At 38.3% G+C, this 18352-nt stretch overlaps 3 protein-coding genes across 5 annotated transcripts; 1 reads left to right on the top strand and 2 right to left on the bottom strand.

Annotated features, from left to right (window-relative positions):
* Nucleotides 1-7235: 7235 nt before the first annotated feature.
* On the bottom strand, nucleotides 7236-12373 carry LOC111797293 (KH domain-containing protein HEN4-like). Of its 3 annotated transcripts, none has more exons than XM_023680271.1 (8): nucleotides 12209-12373; nucleotides 11095-11804; nucleotides 9886-10353; nucleotides 9493-9747; nucleotides 8979-9302; nucleotides 8571-8644; nucleotides 8384-8495; nucleotides 7236-7785 (listed from the first exon to the last, which is right to left on the bottom strand). In XM_023680271.1, the coding sequence occupies exons 2-8, from the start codon at nucleotides 11800-11802 to the stop codon at nucleotides 7642-7644; spliced, it is 2085 nt and encodes a 694-aa protein (XP_023536039.1). In that variant the 5' UTR covers nucleotides 11803-11804; nucleotides 12209-12373; the 3' UTR covers nucleotides 7236-7641. The 3 variants fall into 3 exon arrangements, with proteins under 3 accessions (XP_023536039.1, XP_023536038.1, XP_023536037.1); XM_023680270.1 differs by having other exon boundaries at nucleotides 11095-11810; XM_023680269.1 differs by having other exon boundaries at nucleotides 11095-11824.
* A 1105-nt stretch (nucleotides 12374-13478) lies between these two features.
* On the bottom strand, nucleotides 13479-13802 carry LOC111797389 (50S ribosomal protein 6, chloroplastic-like). Its single transcript, XM_023680374.1, has one exon. The coding sequence runs from the start codon at nucleotides 13800-13802 to the stop codon at nucleotides 13479-13481; it is 324 nt and encodes a 107-aa protein (XP_023536142.1).
* Nucleotides 13803-14992: 1190 nt separating this feature from the next.
* LOC111797093 lies at nucleotides 14993-17470 on the top strand. Its single transcript, XM_023679989.1, has 2 exons — nucleotides 14993-15955; nucleotides 16522-17470. The coding sequence occupies exons 1-2, from the start codon at nucleotides 15336-15338 to the stop codon at nucleotides 17240-17242; spliced, it is 1341 nt and encodes a 446-aa protein (XP_023535757.1). The 5' UTR covers nucleotides 14993-15335; the 3' UTR covers nucleotides 17243-17470.
* The last annotated feature ends 882 nt before the right edge of the window (nucleotides 17471-18352 follow it).

Consider the following 18352-nt stretch of genomic DNA (forward strand, 5'->3'; position numbering starts at 1 on the left):
ACATCATTCGGTGTCTGGCTCTGATGCCTTTAATAACGCCCAAGTGGGTATAGAAGTAAATGCAAGCATTAATGACGGACCATCTATACCCAACAAAGATTTTGCCTAAAAAGGCCTCTAATCCTAAGAACACTAAACCAACCACCTTCTCACAAATTCACAATCTCCATAATTTACCCAAAATTAAAACCTCATTTATTGCCCTCCTTTTTATCCAAAATTCAATCAAATATTTAATTTCTTTTAATAAAATTAAGTTTATATTCACTATTTTTACAAACCCAATTTTTAAAATTTTATTTTTATTTATAAAATGTTGAGTAAAAATTCAAAACTACTATTATAAAAAAAAAAAATACATTAATTAGAAAATAGAGTTTAATGCATTTTATTAGAAAATAATAGTATTTTAATTATTAAAAAAATTGATAATTGATGGTATCGATGATATTTAAAAAAATATTAATTAGAAAAATAGAGTGGGAAATTACCCCTGTGACCCTATGGCATCTTTGCCCCCACATTCCCTCTCTCCCACCCACCAACATCTTTCACTATCTTCCATGTACAGAAAACGACAAAATAATAATAATAATAATAATAATTAATAATAATAAACCAATTTTCTTATTTATTTATCCTATATTATCTCATGCACATCGATATTACAAAAAAAAATGCAATGTTTATTCATTTCGATGCCAACACAAATTACTGAACTTCCATTAAAATAATAATAATAATATTGAAATATGAATTATACAATATATATTAATTTTCTATTATTAAATACATATCTAAATTTTTTAAATAATAATCTTATATTTAAATTTTTTAAAATTGTCTACCAAACACCCTTAGTCTCCGTAATTTATGCGTTATTTTGTGGGTACTTCCAAAATAAAAAATTTACTTTATTTATATATATATATAATCTATTTGGATCTATATTGTAGTGTAATAATTTTTTATTTTAAATTTTAATATAGTTTCAGCTCAAATTTACTACTAGTCCATATTATTTTTTTCTAGTTTTTCTTTTTGTGCTTTCCCTACATAAGGTTTTCAATCCACCTCCCTTGTGGGTAGTGTCCTTGTTGACACACTGTCGGGCTCTGATACTATTTGTAATAGCTTAAGCTGCTAGTAAATAGATATTGTCTTATTTGAACTTTTCCTTTCGAGTTTTTCAAACATAGAGATATTTCCACTCACTAATAATAAATGTTTAGTTTCTCTCGAACTCACGAGGATTTCACGTAATTTAAAATAAAATCTTATCCATAAAAAAAAATGAAAATACCACCAAAATAGTATTTAAAGGAAAAAAATAAAAGGGGAGAAAGTAATGGATTTATATTAAGGGACGTCGAAGGTTTTAAAGGATAATGTGTGTCAGACGGCAGGTCTCCAACAACGACCATCCCTTGGGGTTGGCGCCGCCGCCGCCGCCGCCGGTGGCCGACCTGCGTTCCGATCCGACAACGACAACCTTTTTTAAAGGAAAAAACAAAAACAAATCACGTTACAATTAATGTCGGACGTCGGTGATATTTTTAATATTCCCCATATTATATTTAACAACACAACTCTTCTTCACACATTAATTAATGTTTCTGTATTTTTTCCCCTTAATAATGAAAAAGCTTTCATGCATTACAAATAACATCATAATTATTACCACTCAATTATTATAATTCACATAATTCAAACCATTAGGAACAAGCTAAAAAAGTTAAAAATTGTCAGCTATCACCCGTTACGTATTGTCATCATCAGTTCACTATTTGAAAATGCATCAATGCATCCCCATCTATTAGGGAGAGGTTCCCATACCTTACAACCTATAACAGTTCAAGCCCATTGTTAGTATACATTGCATCTATTAGGGAGAGGTTTCCATACCTTACAACATGTAATAGCTCAAGCCCACTATCAGTAGACATTGCATCTATTAGGGAGAGGTTTCCATACCTTACAACTTGCATCTATTAGGGAGAGGTTTCCATACCTTACAACTTGTAACCGCTCAAGTCCACCGTTAATAGACATTGCACCTATTAAGAGAGGTTTTCATACCTTACAACCTCTAACAGCTCAAGCCCACTATTAGTAGACATTGCATCTATTAGGGAGATGTTTCCATACCTTACAACATGTAACAGCTCAAGTCCACTATCAGTAAACATTGCATCTGTTAGGGAGAGGTTTCCATACCTTACAATCTGTAACAGCTCAAGCCCACTACTAATAGACATTACATCTATTAGGGAGAGGTTTCCATACCTTACAACCTGTAACAGCTCAAGCCCATCATTAGTAGACAGTGTTTGCTTTAACATGTTATATATCGCCGTCAGTCTTACAATTTTAAAATACATCTATCAATATAAAGTTTCGCCCTCTTATAATCCTAAACCCTAAAATAAATATAAAATTATGAGTAGATATTGAGAACAATTTATTTGTTGGCATTAATACCTGCAAATTGTACAGCAAAAGTCAAAATGCAAGCTGTGATGANTTTTTTTTTTTTTTTTTTTTTTCATATGTTTGAGGAAATTTCTAAGAAAACAAGAAGATTTTTTATTTTTAATAAAAAAGATTTTAAAATTTATCATTTGGGTTCAATGGAATGGGCAGCAAATTGAAAGCGATTGGCGAGGGAGAGAGAAGGGAAAGGGACAGAGACAAAGCGGCGAGTGTTCTTGCACAACAAGAACAAAGAGAATCGGAGAGAGGAGGGCTGATAATGGCCGCCTGAAACCACCCTTCTTCTTCTTCTTCCTCCTTCACCCTTCTTCTTCTTCTTCTTCCTCCCTCACCCTTCAATCAATGGAAGTTACCCACAAAACCCCATTTCCCCTAAACCCCAAATTTGTTCGTCTCCATTTTCTTCAATGGCTGTGGAGTTCTTCAGGGTTCTTCAGGTAACTTCTCACTGCGCCATTGTTAATCGAAGGTCGTTTTCGAGCATTTACAGATAGTTGCAGTACAATGTAGCTTCTCTCTGTTTAATCCTCTCATTGCGTCCATAAAGGCAGACAGGATGGAGCCAGGCAAACAATACCGTAAATATATAATAGTTTCTTCTTTTCTTCTTTGTTTATCCCAAAAATCACTAAAACATTCATACCCCTTTTCAGTTCTTGTTATTTTTTGGGGGTTTCTGGGATTTCCCTTCACTTTTAAACCAGGATGAACACCATCCATACCTTTCTTCATCTTCATCCCTAATGGGTTTTTTCCTTCATCCCTAATGTTTGAGAAGCATTTTGATGGTATTGCAAATATATGTATCCAGATAATGATATGCTATCCAAATTTCATTTATTGGGTTTTTTTTCCCCTTCTCAATACTTCATTTATTTCTGTTTTGTGCTTGTCTTCTCTTCTTTTGGTAACTTCTATGTTTGTTCTTTGTGTTTGTTTTGACTGTCCCTTGGATGTCTATGTTCATTACTATTTGTTGCTAATCAAGGGACTTTTAGTTCTAAGATTTAGAAGAGGACAAAATCTATTGCTCATGTTACAGAAGTTGACACTCTGTAGCATTTGATGCTACTGTTTACAATTTGTTTGAAATATGTTGTAGCTTGAGAGGTTTTGGAAGATATGGTTTGATGAATGTTCTTGATTGTCAACCATTGGAGCCAGCTGAATTCTTTTTCTTCTCACTATTTTGCCCATTCTTTTCATTTCCGTATCTAGATGACCCAATTCCTAGTTGTTCACGAATAGTGGCGTGGAGTTTCTCTCGCCCCTTAGCTTTAGGATTTGTAACGGCTCTAGCTTAGCAGATATTGTCTTCTTTGGGCTTCCCCTCAAGGCTCTAAAATGCGTCTGCTAGCACTCATTCTCCTCTCCAACCAATGTGTGATATCACAATCCACCCCTCTTGACGGTCGAGTGTCCTTTCTCGCACTCGTTCCTTTCTCCAATCAATGTGGGACCCCTACTAAATCCACCCCTTTCAGAGCCCAGCGTCCTTTATCAAACCTTTCTCTCGTAGTAAAATATTGGGTTGTGACAGGATTAGTCAGTTCTATTTTTCAATGGAGACAAGGGAAGTGATATAACTCAGTGGTAAAGTGTTTCCTTGACGTGACGTAAGTCATCGTTTTGAGCCTGATTATCCCTAAACCCAATGTGAATTTTTCTGTTTTTACTTGCTCTCTAGGTCGTGGGACGAGTTATTATGTAGATGTCATTGACAAAAAACGAGTACACCATTGATGCTTTTCGTATGGTGCTTGTTCTCATGGATGGGAGCTCTTGATTTTAGAGCATTGCTCAATTTGTTACAGAGAAAAGTGTTCTCAAATAAAGTGGTATCAACCTCTAGCTCTTTCTGACATGAATATTGCAAAGTCTTCCATCCTTTATGACAAAGGAACTTATGTCAAGTTGTTTCAAATGGTTGAGCCTGAGATTTGAAATTCATGGTGCATTTAAGGAAGGAAAGATGCGGTAGGTGATCAATCTTCACTCAGCTCTTTCTGAATACTGTTCTCTGTGTCCTTGCTGAAATAAACTTGTTGATCATGAATAATTTTTTGTTGTGGTTGTTTTGGAATCCAGTCTTTGAGTAGATGACAATCAATGCATGAGAGTGGTGTTTGAATTCATGGGGTTTGGAAATGGTGGGGCATTTGTTTGTTACGTTTGTAATGGTAGGTTGAGTAAGGAGTAGAGATGTGTTGAGATAACCTCGTCTTTTGACTTTTGACTTTTGACTTTTCCTTCCGAGGTTCTTCTCAAGGTCTTAAAATGCATTTGCTAGAGAGAGGTTTCCACATTCTTATGTAAGGAATGTTTCGTTTCCCTCTCTAACCAAGGTGGGATCTCACAATCCATCCTCTTTGGGGGCCCACTGTCCTTGTTGGCACCCCACTCGGTGTCTAGCTCTGATCCTATTTGTAACAGCCTAAGAGGTTCCCACACCCTTGTATAAGGAATGTTTGGTTTCCCTCTCTTACCAATATAGGATCTCACAATCCACCCTCTTTTTGGAGGCTTAGTGTCCTCGCTGGCACACCATCCAGTGTCTGGCTATAATTCTATTTGTAACAGCCTAAGAGGTTCCCACGCCCATATATAAGGAATATTTTGTTTCTCTTTCCAACCAATGTGGGATCTCACAATTCACCTTCTAGGGGGCAGCGTCTTTGCTGGCACACCGCCTTATGTTTGGCTCTGATACCATTTGTCCTCTTAGGGATTTCCCCTTCGAGCTTCCTCTCAAGATTTTAAAATGCGTATGCTAGGGAAATGTTTTCATGTCCTTGTACAAAGAGTGTTTCGTTCCCCTCTCTAATCAATGTGGGATCTCATAGAATCTCTTTGATTACAGTTCATTCATTCCGAACCGGTCGTGCCTTTGACCCAAAAAGATGTAGCAAAACACCCCATGTCTAGGGAAAAGTATTAAATGGGATTTGAATATGTAAGAGTACATGGTATAAAAATTGGAGTTGTAGTGGTGTTGAGCGGGAGTGAGAAGGGTAAGAGATGTGCAGCAGAGGTGTCATATTTAGTGTTATCAATGCATGAGGTGTGGTGAAGTGGGAGGTAGAGGAGAATAAGAATGGTGTGGTGAGAAAAGTGAAGCAGAGAGTCCAATGCTCTGCATGGAAAAGGGAAAGGGCCTCTCTTTTTCTTACCTACTTTTTCATTCAATGTCATCTCTGTGTTAGTAGTTTTGTAAAAGGACACTCAAAATAGCAGAGAGTAGCAGACAGAGAGAGAGAGAGAGTCCTTTTGGTTTGGAAGTGTGAGTTTGGGTTTGGGTTTGTGTGTAAAGCAAGCAAGCAAGTGGGTAATGGGTAATGGGTAATGGGTATTTGTATGTATCATTGAATGAAAACGCCAAGCCATGTGTTAATGGTTGGTGGAATGTTGATGATGATGCTGTTTTTGATTCAAACCCCATTGCTGCTGCTGCCAACTGCACGGACACTGCCCCAGATATCAGTGCGATTTGATGGGTGGATGGATGGATGGATACATGGTTGTCTTGTGGCTTTGTTTCTTAGGCTCAAATTCATACTTAGAAAGTAGCAGTGAAGAAAAGATGGGGTGGAGACACGACACAACTAAATGTTCTTCACTCCATCTCCTATTCTGTCTAAAAGGAAAATCTTCTCGAGTTTATAGACTATCTCTTATAATTTAACTCAATAAATAAATTTCAAGCATTTAATTAATACACCACTAGGTGGAAGGCCCTCGCTGAAAGGTATCAAACATGCCCTTGTTTGGGGTACGAATTTAAGGCTACTATTAAGCTATTTCGATAAAGAACCGCTCTTTGCGCTGCCACGCGTATCTAACATTTAAATGTGCCCTACCAAAAAAAGGTAATAATATCAAGAGCTAGTACTGACTTGGAATATTCTACTCCTTTTTTTCTTACTTCTTTCTTTTTCAATATCCTCACCACTTTTTGCTTCCTATATTTATCATACTTCTTCCCCTTCACTTCCCATTCCCACCCCTCGATGGCTGCACATCGATTGCCTAAGAATTCCTCGTACCTCGACCGAAACCCCAAAGCTGCTCTTGGTTTCGACAAGAACTTTGACCACGATGGCCAACGTCTGCATTGCTTGTCCATCTATAATTGGTGCTTACCAGGTGAAATCCTCCGACATGAATGCCATTTAACTCCTTAGTACTCCCATCACTTTATGTTCTAAGTTCTGTAAATGAACACTATAACCTGCAGGTCTTCTGCCAACCTGTTGTATGGCTTTATGGGTAAATGGTGCAGCACAAAGTGGGCAGGAAAGTAAATTCATAACAAAGGAGCACAGGATTAACTTACCTTTTAATGGAGAGTATCAGCTCAACTACTTCACCTTCGTTTTGGCCATTGACAGTATACTTCCCCATAGAGAGGTACATAGCAAGTACTAAATTGCCCAGATTCTCTTTCACCTGGATCTGGCCCGAAGATATTGAGCTCGAGCTGGATCCATTCAAGGCTTGGCCCAAGATGTCAAGACATACAAACCCTTCAAAACTTGAACTGATTAGTACAAAATCCTAGTAATAATAAAAACACCACCTGGAGAAGGCATATTATTGTCTCGAATGAGTTTGAGTTCATGACTGCTACTAAAATTTCAACAATGTTAACAGAGCCAAAACATAATGAAGATACGTCTTAAGAGGGAAAAAAAACAATGAAATTTCTACCCCTTAANAGAGCCAAAACATAATGAAGATACGTCTTAAGAGGGAAAAAAACAATGAAATTTCTACCCCTTAAGTATTGTTTTAACCCCTTAGTACAAATTTTGCAGTCAAGGAACCAAGATTTTCAAATGCTCAAGAGTTTCACAAAAATATGGCCATCGTTAGGCTGTGTTTACATATAGAGGTGAAAAATGTCACAAGGCCATAAACTTCAGATATTATAGACTGCAGCTCCCAAGTGTTCGTCAAAATTTGCAGATTATGGCAAAACTAGCGGCCCCAAGGCGTATCAGCAGTTAATACTCGTCTGTGCAACATCCTTTCTCCAAAACAATCAGCCCAGAGATAAGAAAGTAGTCATTGTATACCTACAATCAGAAATAAACTTCGCCTACGACCAAACGAAACAGCCAAACTTTATAGTTGCCTGAACAGAACAAATCAACTAGACTCCGTCTCGCTGATTACAAAAGCTTGAATAAGACTCTGAGCCGCATGGGTTTGCTCGGGTGTTCCAGAAATGATAATCACAGTTTCAACAGCTCCTTGCTTTGGCTCAGTAATCGTAATTTTTGCATCAGAAATCTACATGAAAGATGTGATCAGTGAGATAGTAGTGGCTATGAAATAAGCATCCACATTCCAGTAGATTACTAATTGGAGATCTCCCTTCCTACTTTTCATTTTTCACGACGAAAAGCTTTCTCATTATAGATGGCGAGTAGGAACTTCATTTTCATTTTCATTTTCATATGACTGCAATATTCCACCGTGATCTCGCGATTCCATGTATAAGGACATTTACGCAAGGCAACTAAAGCATGCATGACATCCATTGGATGGGGTTCACTTTGAAGAAGATGATCCAAAAACATAAAAAAGAAAACAACCATTGAGAGGTCAACCACAGCAAATACATGTTGTTAACTAGCCAAGGGCAATTTCGTTTTTTCTTTTTCCTCTGTTCCTTTTCTTTTCCACTATCCCTTTTTTTTCTTATATTGATAGAAAAGAAAGATTCAAGTATTTCTATAAGAGATTACATCTATATAATGACATGAGCTATTACTTATATTTGTATGTGCGTTCCTCAAAATAATTTTGTAAATAAATATGTAATATTAAAGAAAATCTTTTTGTTTTTGTTTTTCTGGATCTAAATTACAAAAATGAATGTTCATACCTGACGAATCTGTTTCAAACATTCACCATTCTCTCCACAAATAACGGGGACAAGGTCTCGAGGAACAGCTACTTCAACAGTGGTGCTCGTAATAATAGCTGGATTATTTACTCTGCATAAATAAAATAAAAATTAAACACTGACATCCATAAGTGAGAATAGGTAAAATAAATGGCAGATAGCAGACCCTCCAAATCCAGCGATTCTCCTATGATGGGCTCCTGTAAAGTCTGGCAAGCCAACACCACCTTCAACTAGTCCCTGAAATACAGTTTAGAGGAGAGACTAAGGTTATTAACTTTAGAAAGTCACATACTTCATTTTGGATGATTCGTGGAGAAACTGTTATGTAACTTGATATAGTTATAAGGATAACCCAAGAATATGAAGTAAGTGCATAATTTTAGACCAACACAAGTCAGAAACTTAATGGAGATTTCTTTGTTAGGCTGAAAAATAATCACGAATGTAGACACCCAAAACTAATTATTGAAAAAGNAAAGCTAATTATTGAAAAAGTGAAGTTAAATACCTGAGAGCTCCATGGTTTTCTATCAGATAACNAACTAATTATTGAAAAAGCAAAGTTAAATACCTGAGAGCTCCATGGTTTTCTATCAGATAACAGAGGAGCACCTGGCCTATGAAGAAAAGCAGGTCGATCATCTCGCAAATCACTAAGTGAAGGAATGCCACTAAGAGCATCAAACTTGTGAAATGAGGGTCCTAAATTTGAATAGATTCCTGGTGGTGACAATTCCCTCCTTCCAAAATACGAAGGAAATGAAGGAAGTCTATCAACAAATGCAGGATTTGGATGATTATTAACTGATGGAAATGCATCGCGGAAAAAATGCTGCCTCAGCCGAGTAGTTATCTGCAACATAGCATCTTGAACTGTTTCAGGATCTCCATTTATCTGTCAGTAAAGTGACATGTCAGTAATTATTTGAAGTTAGATGCAATAGTACCAGATTATGAAGGAAATCCCAAATACCATACCCAAAATTAATAGAATCTACTTAGCATGAATCAGCAATGATATTATCTTAACCAAATTTGTATGATCCTGTTACTATTACGTATGATAATGCAACAACTGAACAAACCTGGACCATTTCTTCATCTTCACCAACACACTTTGGGACCTGCTCCTTTCCTAAAATACGAATATATGCACCAGTCGACTTTCTCATTTCAGCTATGATGGAGCCACCTTTCCCAAGAAGACAACCAATTTGATTGGAGTAAACAAGAAACCTAGCCACCAAGTTCTGCTCCTTGCTGTCTGGTACAGCCTTGACAATCCTGGCCTGAACGCGAAAAACAGCATCTTGTACAGGTGATATTCTGTCATCTGGATTCTGCGAAGTTGAATTAGTCTCAAAGGGTTAATGAAAAATAATAAAGTAACCAGTTTATAAATGAAGAGTTAATAGAGGGCCAATATGGCCAATATAAAAAATCTCATGATTCAAATACTCAATGGATTATTACCCTACCGCAGGACCAGTTACAAGTATAATGCGATCGTCTGGGTCCAAGGCACTTTCAATAACTTTGATGTCACAGCCTGTCTCTTGCTGAAGAGCCTTTACTACTACTCCTCCTTTTCCAATCACATTTCCAACTCTCTCAGATGGGCATAATAAACGAAAACTTAAAATTTCTTGAGAAGGTTTGATTCGACCAGGAATGCTGGTTTCATACTGTTTATTAGGAGCAAGAGACGGTGTACTGGAATGAAAGTTGCCAACTTCACGAGGCACAGAGTAAGGGCCTGCATGAGCATTAAGAGAACTACTACCCAGAGGATAATCATGAGCCCAAGAACGAGACTGTCCAGATGAATGTGATGACTGTGCAGTCATGCTTGAGGTGACAGGATCCTTATCATGGGGTGAATTTTCAATTAGCTGCTGAAAAACAAGTTCAAGAGCTCTCTTTACCACATCATTTCCTCCGCTAATCTGCATTCGTAACATCATGTAAATAAAAATCAGGAACTGGAAACTGAACAAGTCTTTTGTTGGGATGTTGCCACAAAATTATGGGCATTATGGCTACAAAAAATCCAAACCACTACTTTCTTTCAACGAAAGTATGGGTTAAATAGTTGTCCATGTTGCCTGAATCTTACTTCAAATATTCATCAGGAGACAAAAGTGCAAAAATGCAGGCGTGGCAGGACCAGCAGTCAGGCAATAGTATTCCATAAAATGCTTAAACTCTTATTCCTTTTCAGTTCATCACTTTATTGTTACATGCTAGGGACGTGAATAATGGGCAGTACATAGTATACTCTAAAAAACGTCTAATGGAATGCAATTACTACTCAACTAATGATATGAGTTGCTACTGCCAGTTTCAGCAACCAAAAAATGTATAATCAAGTCATGGAAAATAGTTATTTCATAATTTACTAAGGACCAAACTAGTAAGGATAAAAATGTTGACAGAGGCTAAGACAATTCAATATATCTCTTGTTAATGAACCAAAGTTAACCATTTGAGCATTGCAAAAAACTTCGCCCAAGTAACAATATTTAAGAAAACAAGTTGAACAGAAGGAGAACAGATCCAGAAAGTTTCCAAAAAATAAATGGGAAGTGATTTCAAAATAAGGGATAAAAAAAGAGTTTTTGTTTTTGCTTATAAACTGTGAATTTCAAATTTTTATTATTGTGCACACACGAGCTCTCCGAAATTACCTGGACTAGCTCATCACTGGAAGTTGCGCACGGAGGAAGTTTATCCCTGGGAAGAATTCTAATTTGCGCTCCACTATCAGATGACATTTGTTTGATTACACTGCCACCCTTTCCCAATAGGCACCCAACTTGACTAGAAAGAACAAGCAATCTTAAAACAAATGTAGACAGCTTATCACCTTCAACATCTGCCCCATCTGCCTCCGGTTCTTCATCAAATATCTTCTCAGAAACAAGAAAGAGGGCTTTTCGCAATTGCAAATATGGAACCTCCTTTTGTTTAGATTCTTCCCCAGGAAGAGAAACTTTGTCTTCCTTCTTTGTCCACTCGGCATTATCACCCTCATTCTCCTCGACTTCAGAATTTTTGTTGTCTTCCTTATTCTTCTCCTCGGGGTTCACTTCAGTTTCTTGATTAGAGCCTCCAATTACTACAATTCTCTCATCACATCCAGGGATAGTGTCTTCTACTCTGATTTCTACGCCTGTTTCTTCACTAATTTTAGATAAAACATCTCCATCTCCACCAACAAGGCTGTCAATTCTGGAAACAGGAAAGAGAACACGAAAGATAGCATAGCCAGGAGACAATTTGAAGGATTGCTTATGCGAACGAGACCCTGATGTCTTCTGCCACTTTCCTTTCCCATTGGACTTGACAATGTTCCGATCACGTGATCTCTTTGATGGAGTCAATGGAGCAGACATTCCTGCAACTAACATGGAAAAACTGTTCCAAATTAATTAACCGATGACAAAGAAAACTGAACTTCAGGAGTGCCCTGTACTAGAAAACCAGTATGTATATTGACCCCAATTGCATGTACCAACACATTCGTCGAAATAAGAACAAATTGACACTAAAGAAACAAAAAACAAAGAATAGGAGCACTCTCTCTATCTCTCTCTCCACACACGCACATAATATCCTCTTCCTTCCATCATAACAAATTTACAAATGCACGAGTTAGCGGAACCATTGAACCCTGAATCTTGATTGCCCAAATGAAGCAAGTTTTGTTACCAGTAAAGTCTAAACGACAGAGACCCGGCTAAGGCAAGATAACGAAAAGCTTGAAGAAGAGTAAGAATGTCCGCTACTAAAAGAACTTACAGTTGCAGGAATATTATGAGATTCTAGGTCGACGACGACCACCACCTTCAATGGAAATTCCGGTGCGAAATGCTGTCCTGTTTTGAGCTCCGAGCAGTGCAAAAGGGTTGGCGAAATGAACGAAATCCCTAAACACTGAAATTCCTGAAAAGAAAACGAGTGGTTTTTGCGGTCTGCTTTTGCATAATTTCTGTCTGGTTTACTGTAATGCTGAGCGGGTCGGGTTTAGAGCCCTGGGTCGTTTGCCCAACTCTGCGGCCTCATTGTTAGGCCCGACCCGAAAGGGAAAAAACCGGGGCGTGTTTTATGCCCGTTCTCTTTTGTTATTTTATCAAATAATAAAAAATTAAAAAAAAACAATTTTTTCATATTAAAGTTTTGAATTTAATCACTTTGACAAATAAATAACATTTTACCTCATAAATAGCATATTAAATTCTTCGTTTTCTTTAATTATTATATTATTTAACCTTACCAATAACATAATTAGAATTGTAATAAAATTTTAAAATAACTTTAGTATCGCATAAAATTAAATTTAATTTCGACATTTTTGTCATTTATTATTATAGAAATATAACAAATTGGATTGATAATATGGTTGAGGTCGTCGCATTTTATAAGGTCTGATTACATTTTTTTTCTTCTTTTATCTCTCTATTTTTTTATTATTAATATTATTTTGTCATAGATCAGCATCAAATTTGTAGTTGTTCAATTAATACAATTTTCAATTTTTTTAGTTTTAGTTACAGTTCCTTTTCTTGTAACTTTAATTTTCATTATTTCTAAGAAATGGGGTGAATTTCTAAAATTCAAACTAAAAATTGCATTTAAATCGCACACCAAACAGCTTTCATAAAATAGTTTAATCGAATTGTCAGAAAATGAATTCGCACAAACAACGTGATTATCATGTAAAGAATAATTGAAGTAATTGGATAAAATTCATCGAATTATTTCATGAGTTCTTGTGAATTGACGCAGTAGAATTAGAGAGACGGAGAATCTAAACAATTAGGTAGTTTTTCCTCAGGACTCTTAAATCTAGGGTTTCTACTCCGAGCAGCATACCAACAGGTTAGGGGCAACAACATCCAATTCTTGATACGAACAAATCAATCGAGACGCGTTTCGTAAACAAAAACAAATCCAGATAGCAGCATTGATTAAACAGAGATTGAAGCACACAATTCCTCAACCAGAGTCCGATTAAAACGTCGATGATACAAATAATACAGGAAAAAAAAACAGAGAAGAGTTTCTAGTGTTACTCGGTCGTAGGCGGTGCTTGTGCAGACGAAGCAATCGAAGAGGCTACCTCGACAATTTCATCGCTGGAGATTGATGAAACCACGGTCCAGTCCGGTGGAAGAGGCGGCAGAGGAGGATATACAGTCGGCTTGCGCCGAATGTCCCATGGCTGAGATTTCCGTGGCCTCGTTTTCATGTGGTGTGCAGTCGCCTTCTTGTTTGGCCTCGACGAGCATTCAATCACCAAATTCCCACCGGAGCATGGAGCTGTTTTGCTTGCCGATGAATTCAACAATGGCGGAACCGAAATCCTACCGCCGAAAAAGGTGGAAATCGACATGGTTCCTTCGGAGCAACAGGGTAAGAAATGCAATAGAGACCTACTGAATGGGATTACATTCGTTATCTTCGTTTCTTTTAATTTTTTTTTTTTTCATTTCAAAATAATATGAAAATAGTTCGACTTTATTGGGCCGCTTCCCTTATATAAGCCCATAAGCTAAATGTTATTGGGCTTTCTGCTGTCAATTGGACTTACAGTTTTTTTAATTAATTTTTAATTTTTGGAAACTAACTCGTTTTTTAATAGGTGAAATTACCAATTTAACCCTCCAATTTCGAATTTATATAGAAAATTTTAAAATTATTTAATAAATTTTAAAATATACAATTTTTTAAACTAGAAAATATGATGTGCGACAATATGATATTTGTTATGCTGAAATGAGTTGAATCAAACCATACTTCATCTGGTTTTACGTGCCCGAATTATAAGTTGTGTTCAATGAATTTATCTAATTATCTCGAATTATGAATTTAATCCATATTGGTAAAACTTTTTGTATTTTTAATTTAACCTTACTAGGATTTGGTGTTTGTATTTAATTAGAATTTGCCACGTCATAGGATCGACACGTGGCTCGATTTCAAAAGGCGAGAAGTGACGTCATGATGATATCGGAGATTGGATAGAATTTTGTTTATATTTTTGGAGGGAAAAAAAGAGCAGATCCTACGGCCAGCAAGAAATCATCCGAACCCACACAGATGGGACCACGTGACCTTCACACGTGTGACGCCGTGGATTTTATTTTATTTTATTTTTGTTGGTAATTTTAATATTTGGAAGAGGGAGATTCGGGATTGGTGGTCAGGATGGCGTGTCAGTGACGTGGCTGCTCCCGGAGAAAGGGTAAAGTTGGAAATGTAAGTGAAAATATGTAAAGTGGGACCGGTGGGGACCACGGTATAGGGGGGATTAGGGTAGAGGGGTAGGAGCTGAAGGACGTGGTTAAGTTGAGTTAATTGGAGTTAGAGGGAGGCGGGGGGTTGAATATTAAAAAATAAAAAATTGAGGGACTGAATTATAATTTGATTGACAGGCTGTGTACAGCTGTACACCAAATTCTGAAACCTTCTCCATTCCCAGCCTGTTTGTAACTAATGCTTCTCTCTCATGAAATTCATTCTTCGTCTTCCTTCTCTGTTTTTTGGCCTTCTATGTATATATATATATTTTCTCTGTTNGGTAGTGATTGATTAGGTGTTAGCCATCGAAGTGGGTTTTGGTTTGTGTTCTTCTTCTGCTTAGGTTGTACTATTTGTTTCCATTTCTGCACTGCATTTCTGGTTTCTCAAACCCTGTAGCGAAAGAACCGCTGTGGAATCGAGGTTATTCTTATGGTAATGGAGTTTCTGAGGGTATCTACGCGCCATTTTGCACGCATTTTTAGGTTTTGCTTCCATGATTAAGATTCTTTGCTCTGACAGATTCAACTCTCGCTTTCTTTGCGAGTTGTTGTTGTTGTTACTGCTGCTGTTGTGAGTTGTTCTTGCGTGTTGAGGTGTTTTAGTGAAGTGCAGAGGGGCGGCTATGGATCCCTGCCCATTTGTGCGACTCACCGTCGGGAATCTGGCTCTTAAGGTTCCGGTGGCGTCTAAGCCGGCACGTTCGGTTGTTCATCCTTCTTCGTCTCCTTGCTTTTGTAAAATCAAGTTTAAGAAATTACCGGTGCAAACAGCTGTTGTGCCGTTTATTCAACCGGATAATCAGTTCCCCGATGGGCAGGTTCAGTCCACGGCGGCTACTTTTCATCTTAGTAAGTTTGATCTCGACAAGCTCGCTGGAAAATCTTTATTCGCTTCGAAACCGTGCCTCAAAATTTCAATCTACAGCGGGCGGAGAGGCACGACCTGCGGCGTCGACTCTGGAAGGCTCTTGGGTAAAGTGTCTGTACCTTTGGATCTGGCGGGAACTGAAACTAGGGCAACAGTGTTTCATAATGGGTGGATTTCAGTGGGGAAAGAGTCCAAGGATTCTTGTGCGCAATTCCATTTGAATGTGAAAGCTGAACCCGACCCGAGATTCGTGTTTCAGTTCGACGGCGAGCCCGAATGTAGTCCACAGGTGTTTCAGATTCAGGGCAACATCAGGCAACCCGTATTCACCTGCAAGTTCAGCTTCAGAACGGGCGACCGGGCTCAAAGATCCAGGTTAGCTACAAAATAATCCCTCATTCTCCGCTAATCTTAATAACTTTTTCTTTATTTGTCGAATTTTTTTCAACTGATGTTCGCCTTTTAGAGGTAAAATTTTAGTTGCATTATCCTTCAATCTCGGTTCGTATCTATGATCTTTTTAGCTTGCACACAAATTCTTCCTTTCCGCGCGTTCCTAGATTGTGTTCTTAGAATTTGAATGCTCGAAACCGGAATGCGTAAAGCTTTCCATGTAGTGTACGGTAAAGTTACACTAAATTCTAGGGCTCTGCTTTACTCTTTCCTTAATGTAAGATTAAGAGCTAAAAAAAGCAAGAGACAGAAATTAAGGTTGTAAATGGGTATTATTGCATCTTTATTCTCAATGCTTCATCCTCACTAAAATCTTCAAGTTGCAGTTATTATTCTCTGTCCCCCACGCCCCACTTTTCTTTGATCTCTTACTTTATTCAGCATTTGAATGATGTTGCTAGTTTAGGTAATTTTACTTGGCTATTATTCAACTGTTCGTTCTTGTCAATTCTAACCTGGTCGGGTTCCCTATTTTGGATTCGTTCCAGATCATTGCCTACAGAATCAAGCATTTCAAGGGGGTGGCTTAGCTCGTTCGGAAGCGAAAGGGAGCGCCCAGGAAAAGAGCGGAAGGGTTGGTCAATCACCGTCCACGACCTTTCCGGTTCACCCGTCGCCGCCGCTTCAATGGTCACACCATTCGTTGCGTCGCCGGGTTCCGACAGAGTCAGCCGGTCCAACCCCGGTTCATGGCTAATTCTTCGACCCGGAGACGGCACATGGAAGCCATGGGGCCGGCTCGAGGCTTGGCGCGAGCGAGGCGGATCAGACGGTTTAGGGTACCGATTCGAGCTGATTCCGGACACGAACGGTGGGATGAGCGCGGCGGGGATTGTTCTGGCAGAGTCTGCTCTGAACATGAACAAGGGGGGGAAGTTCGTGATCGACCTTGGTGGAAGCTCGAACGGGAGGTCGACGCCGGCGAATCCGACGTCGCCGGCATGCAGCCCGAGGAGCAGTGGAGACTATGGGTACGGACTATGGCCGTACTGCGTGTATAGAGGGTTCGTGATGGGGGCAAGCGTGGAAGGGGAAGGGAAATGCAGCAAGCCGAGAGTGGAAGTGAGCGTGCAGCACGTGAACTGCACAGAAGACGCGGCCGCATTCGTGGCATTGGCAGCGGCCATCGATCTTAGCATGGACGCTTGCAGGCTGTTCTCTCAGAAGCTGAGGAAGGAACTGTGTCAGCCATCGGATCTTGTTGCTTGAGATTCCATCTCATCTCTCCGAAAAAATGGAACAAAACAAGTCCCGTGATCCTTTTTTCTCTTTTTCTTTTTGAATGCGTTAGGGTTTTTTAAATGGCGCAATTTGTGGTCGATGGATTTTTGATTCCATCGTCTATGTGGAATTTGGGTTCTGCTAACAAACATTTTACAGAGTTATTGTACAGTCTGTAAGAGAGTGAGAGAGAGTAGAGACAGACAGAGCACTGTTTTTCTCTTCCTAAAAAAAAAAAAAAAAAAAAAAAAAAAAAAAGTAATAGTTGGTGTGTCATTTTCTGATTTCCATCCTTTTTTAATGGGTTTGGTAAAGAATTTTGAATGCTTGGACTGTTATAACCTACTTGGTTGAGTTCATAGCAGCAATGAATAGAATTTTGGTGCCCTAAACCTGGTTGCATTTGGTGGGCGGAGGAGACGAGACCTTTATAATGGTTTAATATTCCATAGCTACTTTTCTTTGGTTAGGCTATGACTTGGGGGTTTCAATTACATAATGCCTCACCTCAAATTTAATATTCTTCTCTTGGTTTTGGGTTTGATTTTCTTTCAACAACCCAAATTCCCGTTGAAAATTATATATATATCTACTGCAACACACAGAAAATTTGAAAAATTGTCCGACTTTGATGATGATGATAGGAAGTGGGATGAGGAGGGGACATGAATCATGATGATGGAAAGATTGTACACCCTAGTGTGTGTGTGAGGGACTGGACGAGCAAAGAGGTGCCCCACTGCATAGATTAGCACCCCTTGGTCCGTGGGTCGGTCGGTAATCACATAATAGTTCAAGCTCATCAGTAGCCAGTATTGTTTTCTTTAGACTTTTTCTTTCGAGTTTTATCTCAATGTTTTTAAAATGCGTTTCTTAGAGTTATAAAAGAATGTTTTGTTACTCTCTTCAATAAATATAGGATAGGATCTCATAATCTCCTAATTCACTTCCTTTGGAGACTAGCGTCTTTGCTGATAGTTTCCCAATCCAATGAATGTAAGATATCACAATTCACCTTTCCCTTTGGGGCCAGTGTCTTAGTTGACACTAGTTCCTCTCTCCAATCAATGTAAGATCTCACAATTCACCTTTCCCTTT

Source organism: Cucurbita pepo, chromosome LG06 (genome assembly GCF_002806865.2).
Source record: "Cucurbita pepo subsp. pepo cultivar mu-cu-16 chromosome LG06, ASM280686v2, whole genome shotgun sequence".
Classification (NCBI taxonomy): domain Eukaryota; kingdom Viridiplantae; phylum Streptophyta; class Magnoliopsida; order Cucurbitales; family Cucurbitaceae; genus Cucurbita; species Cucurbita pepo.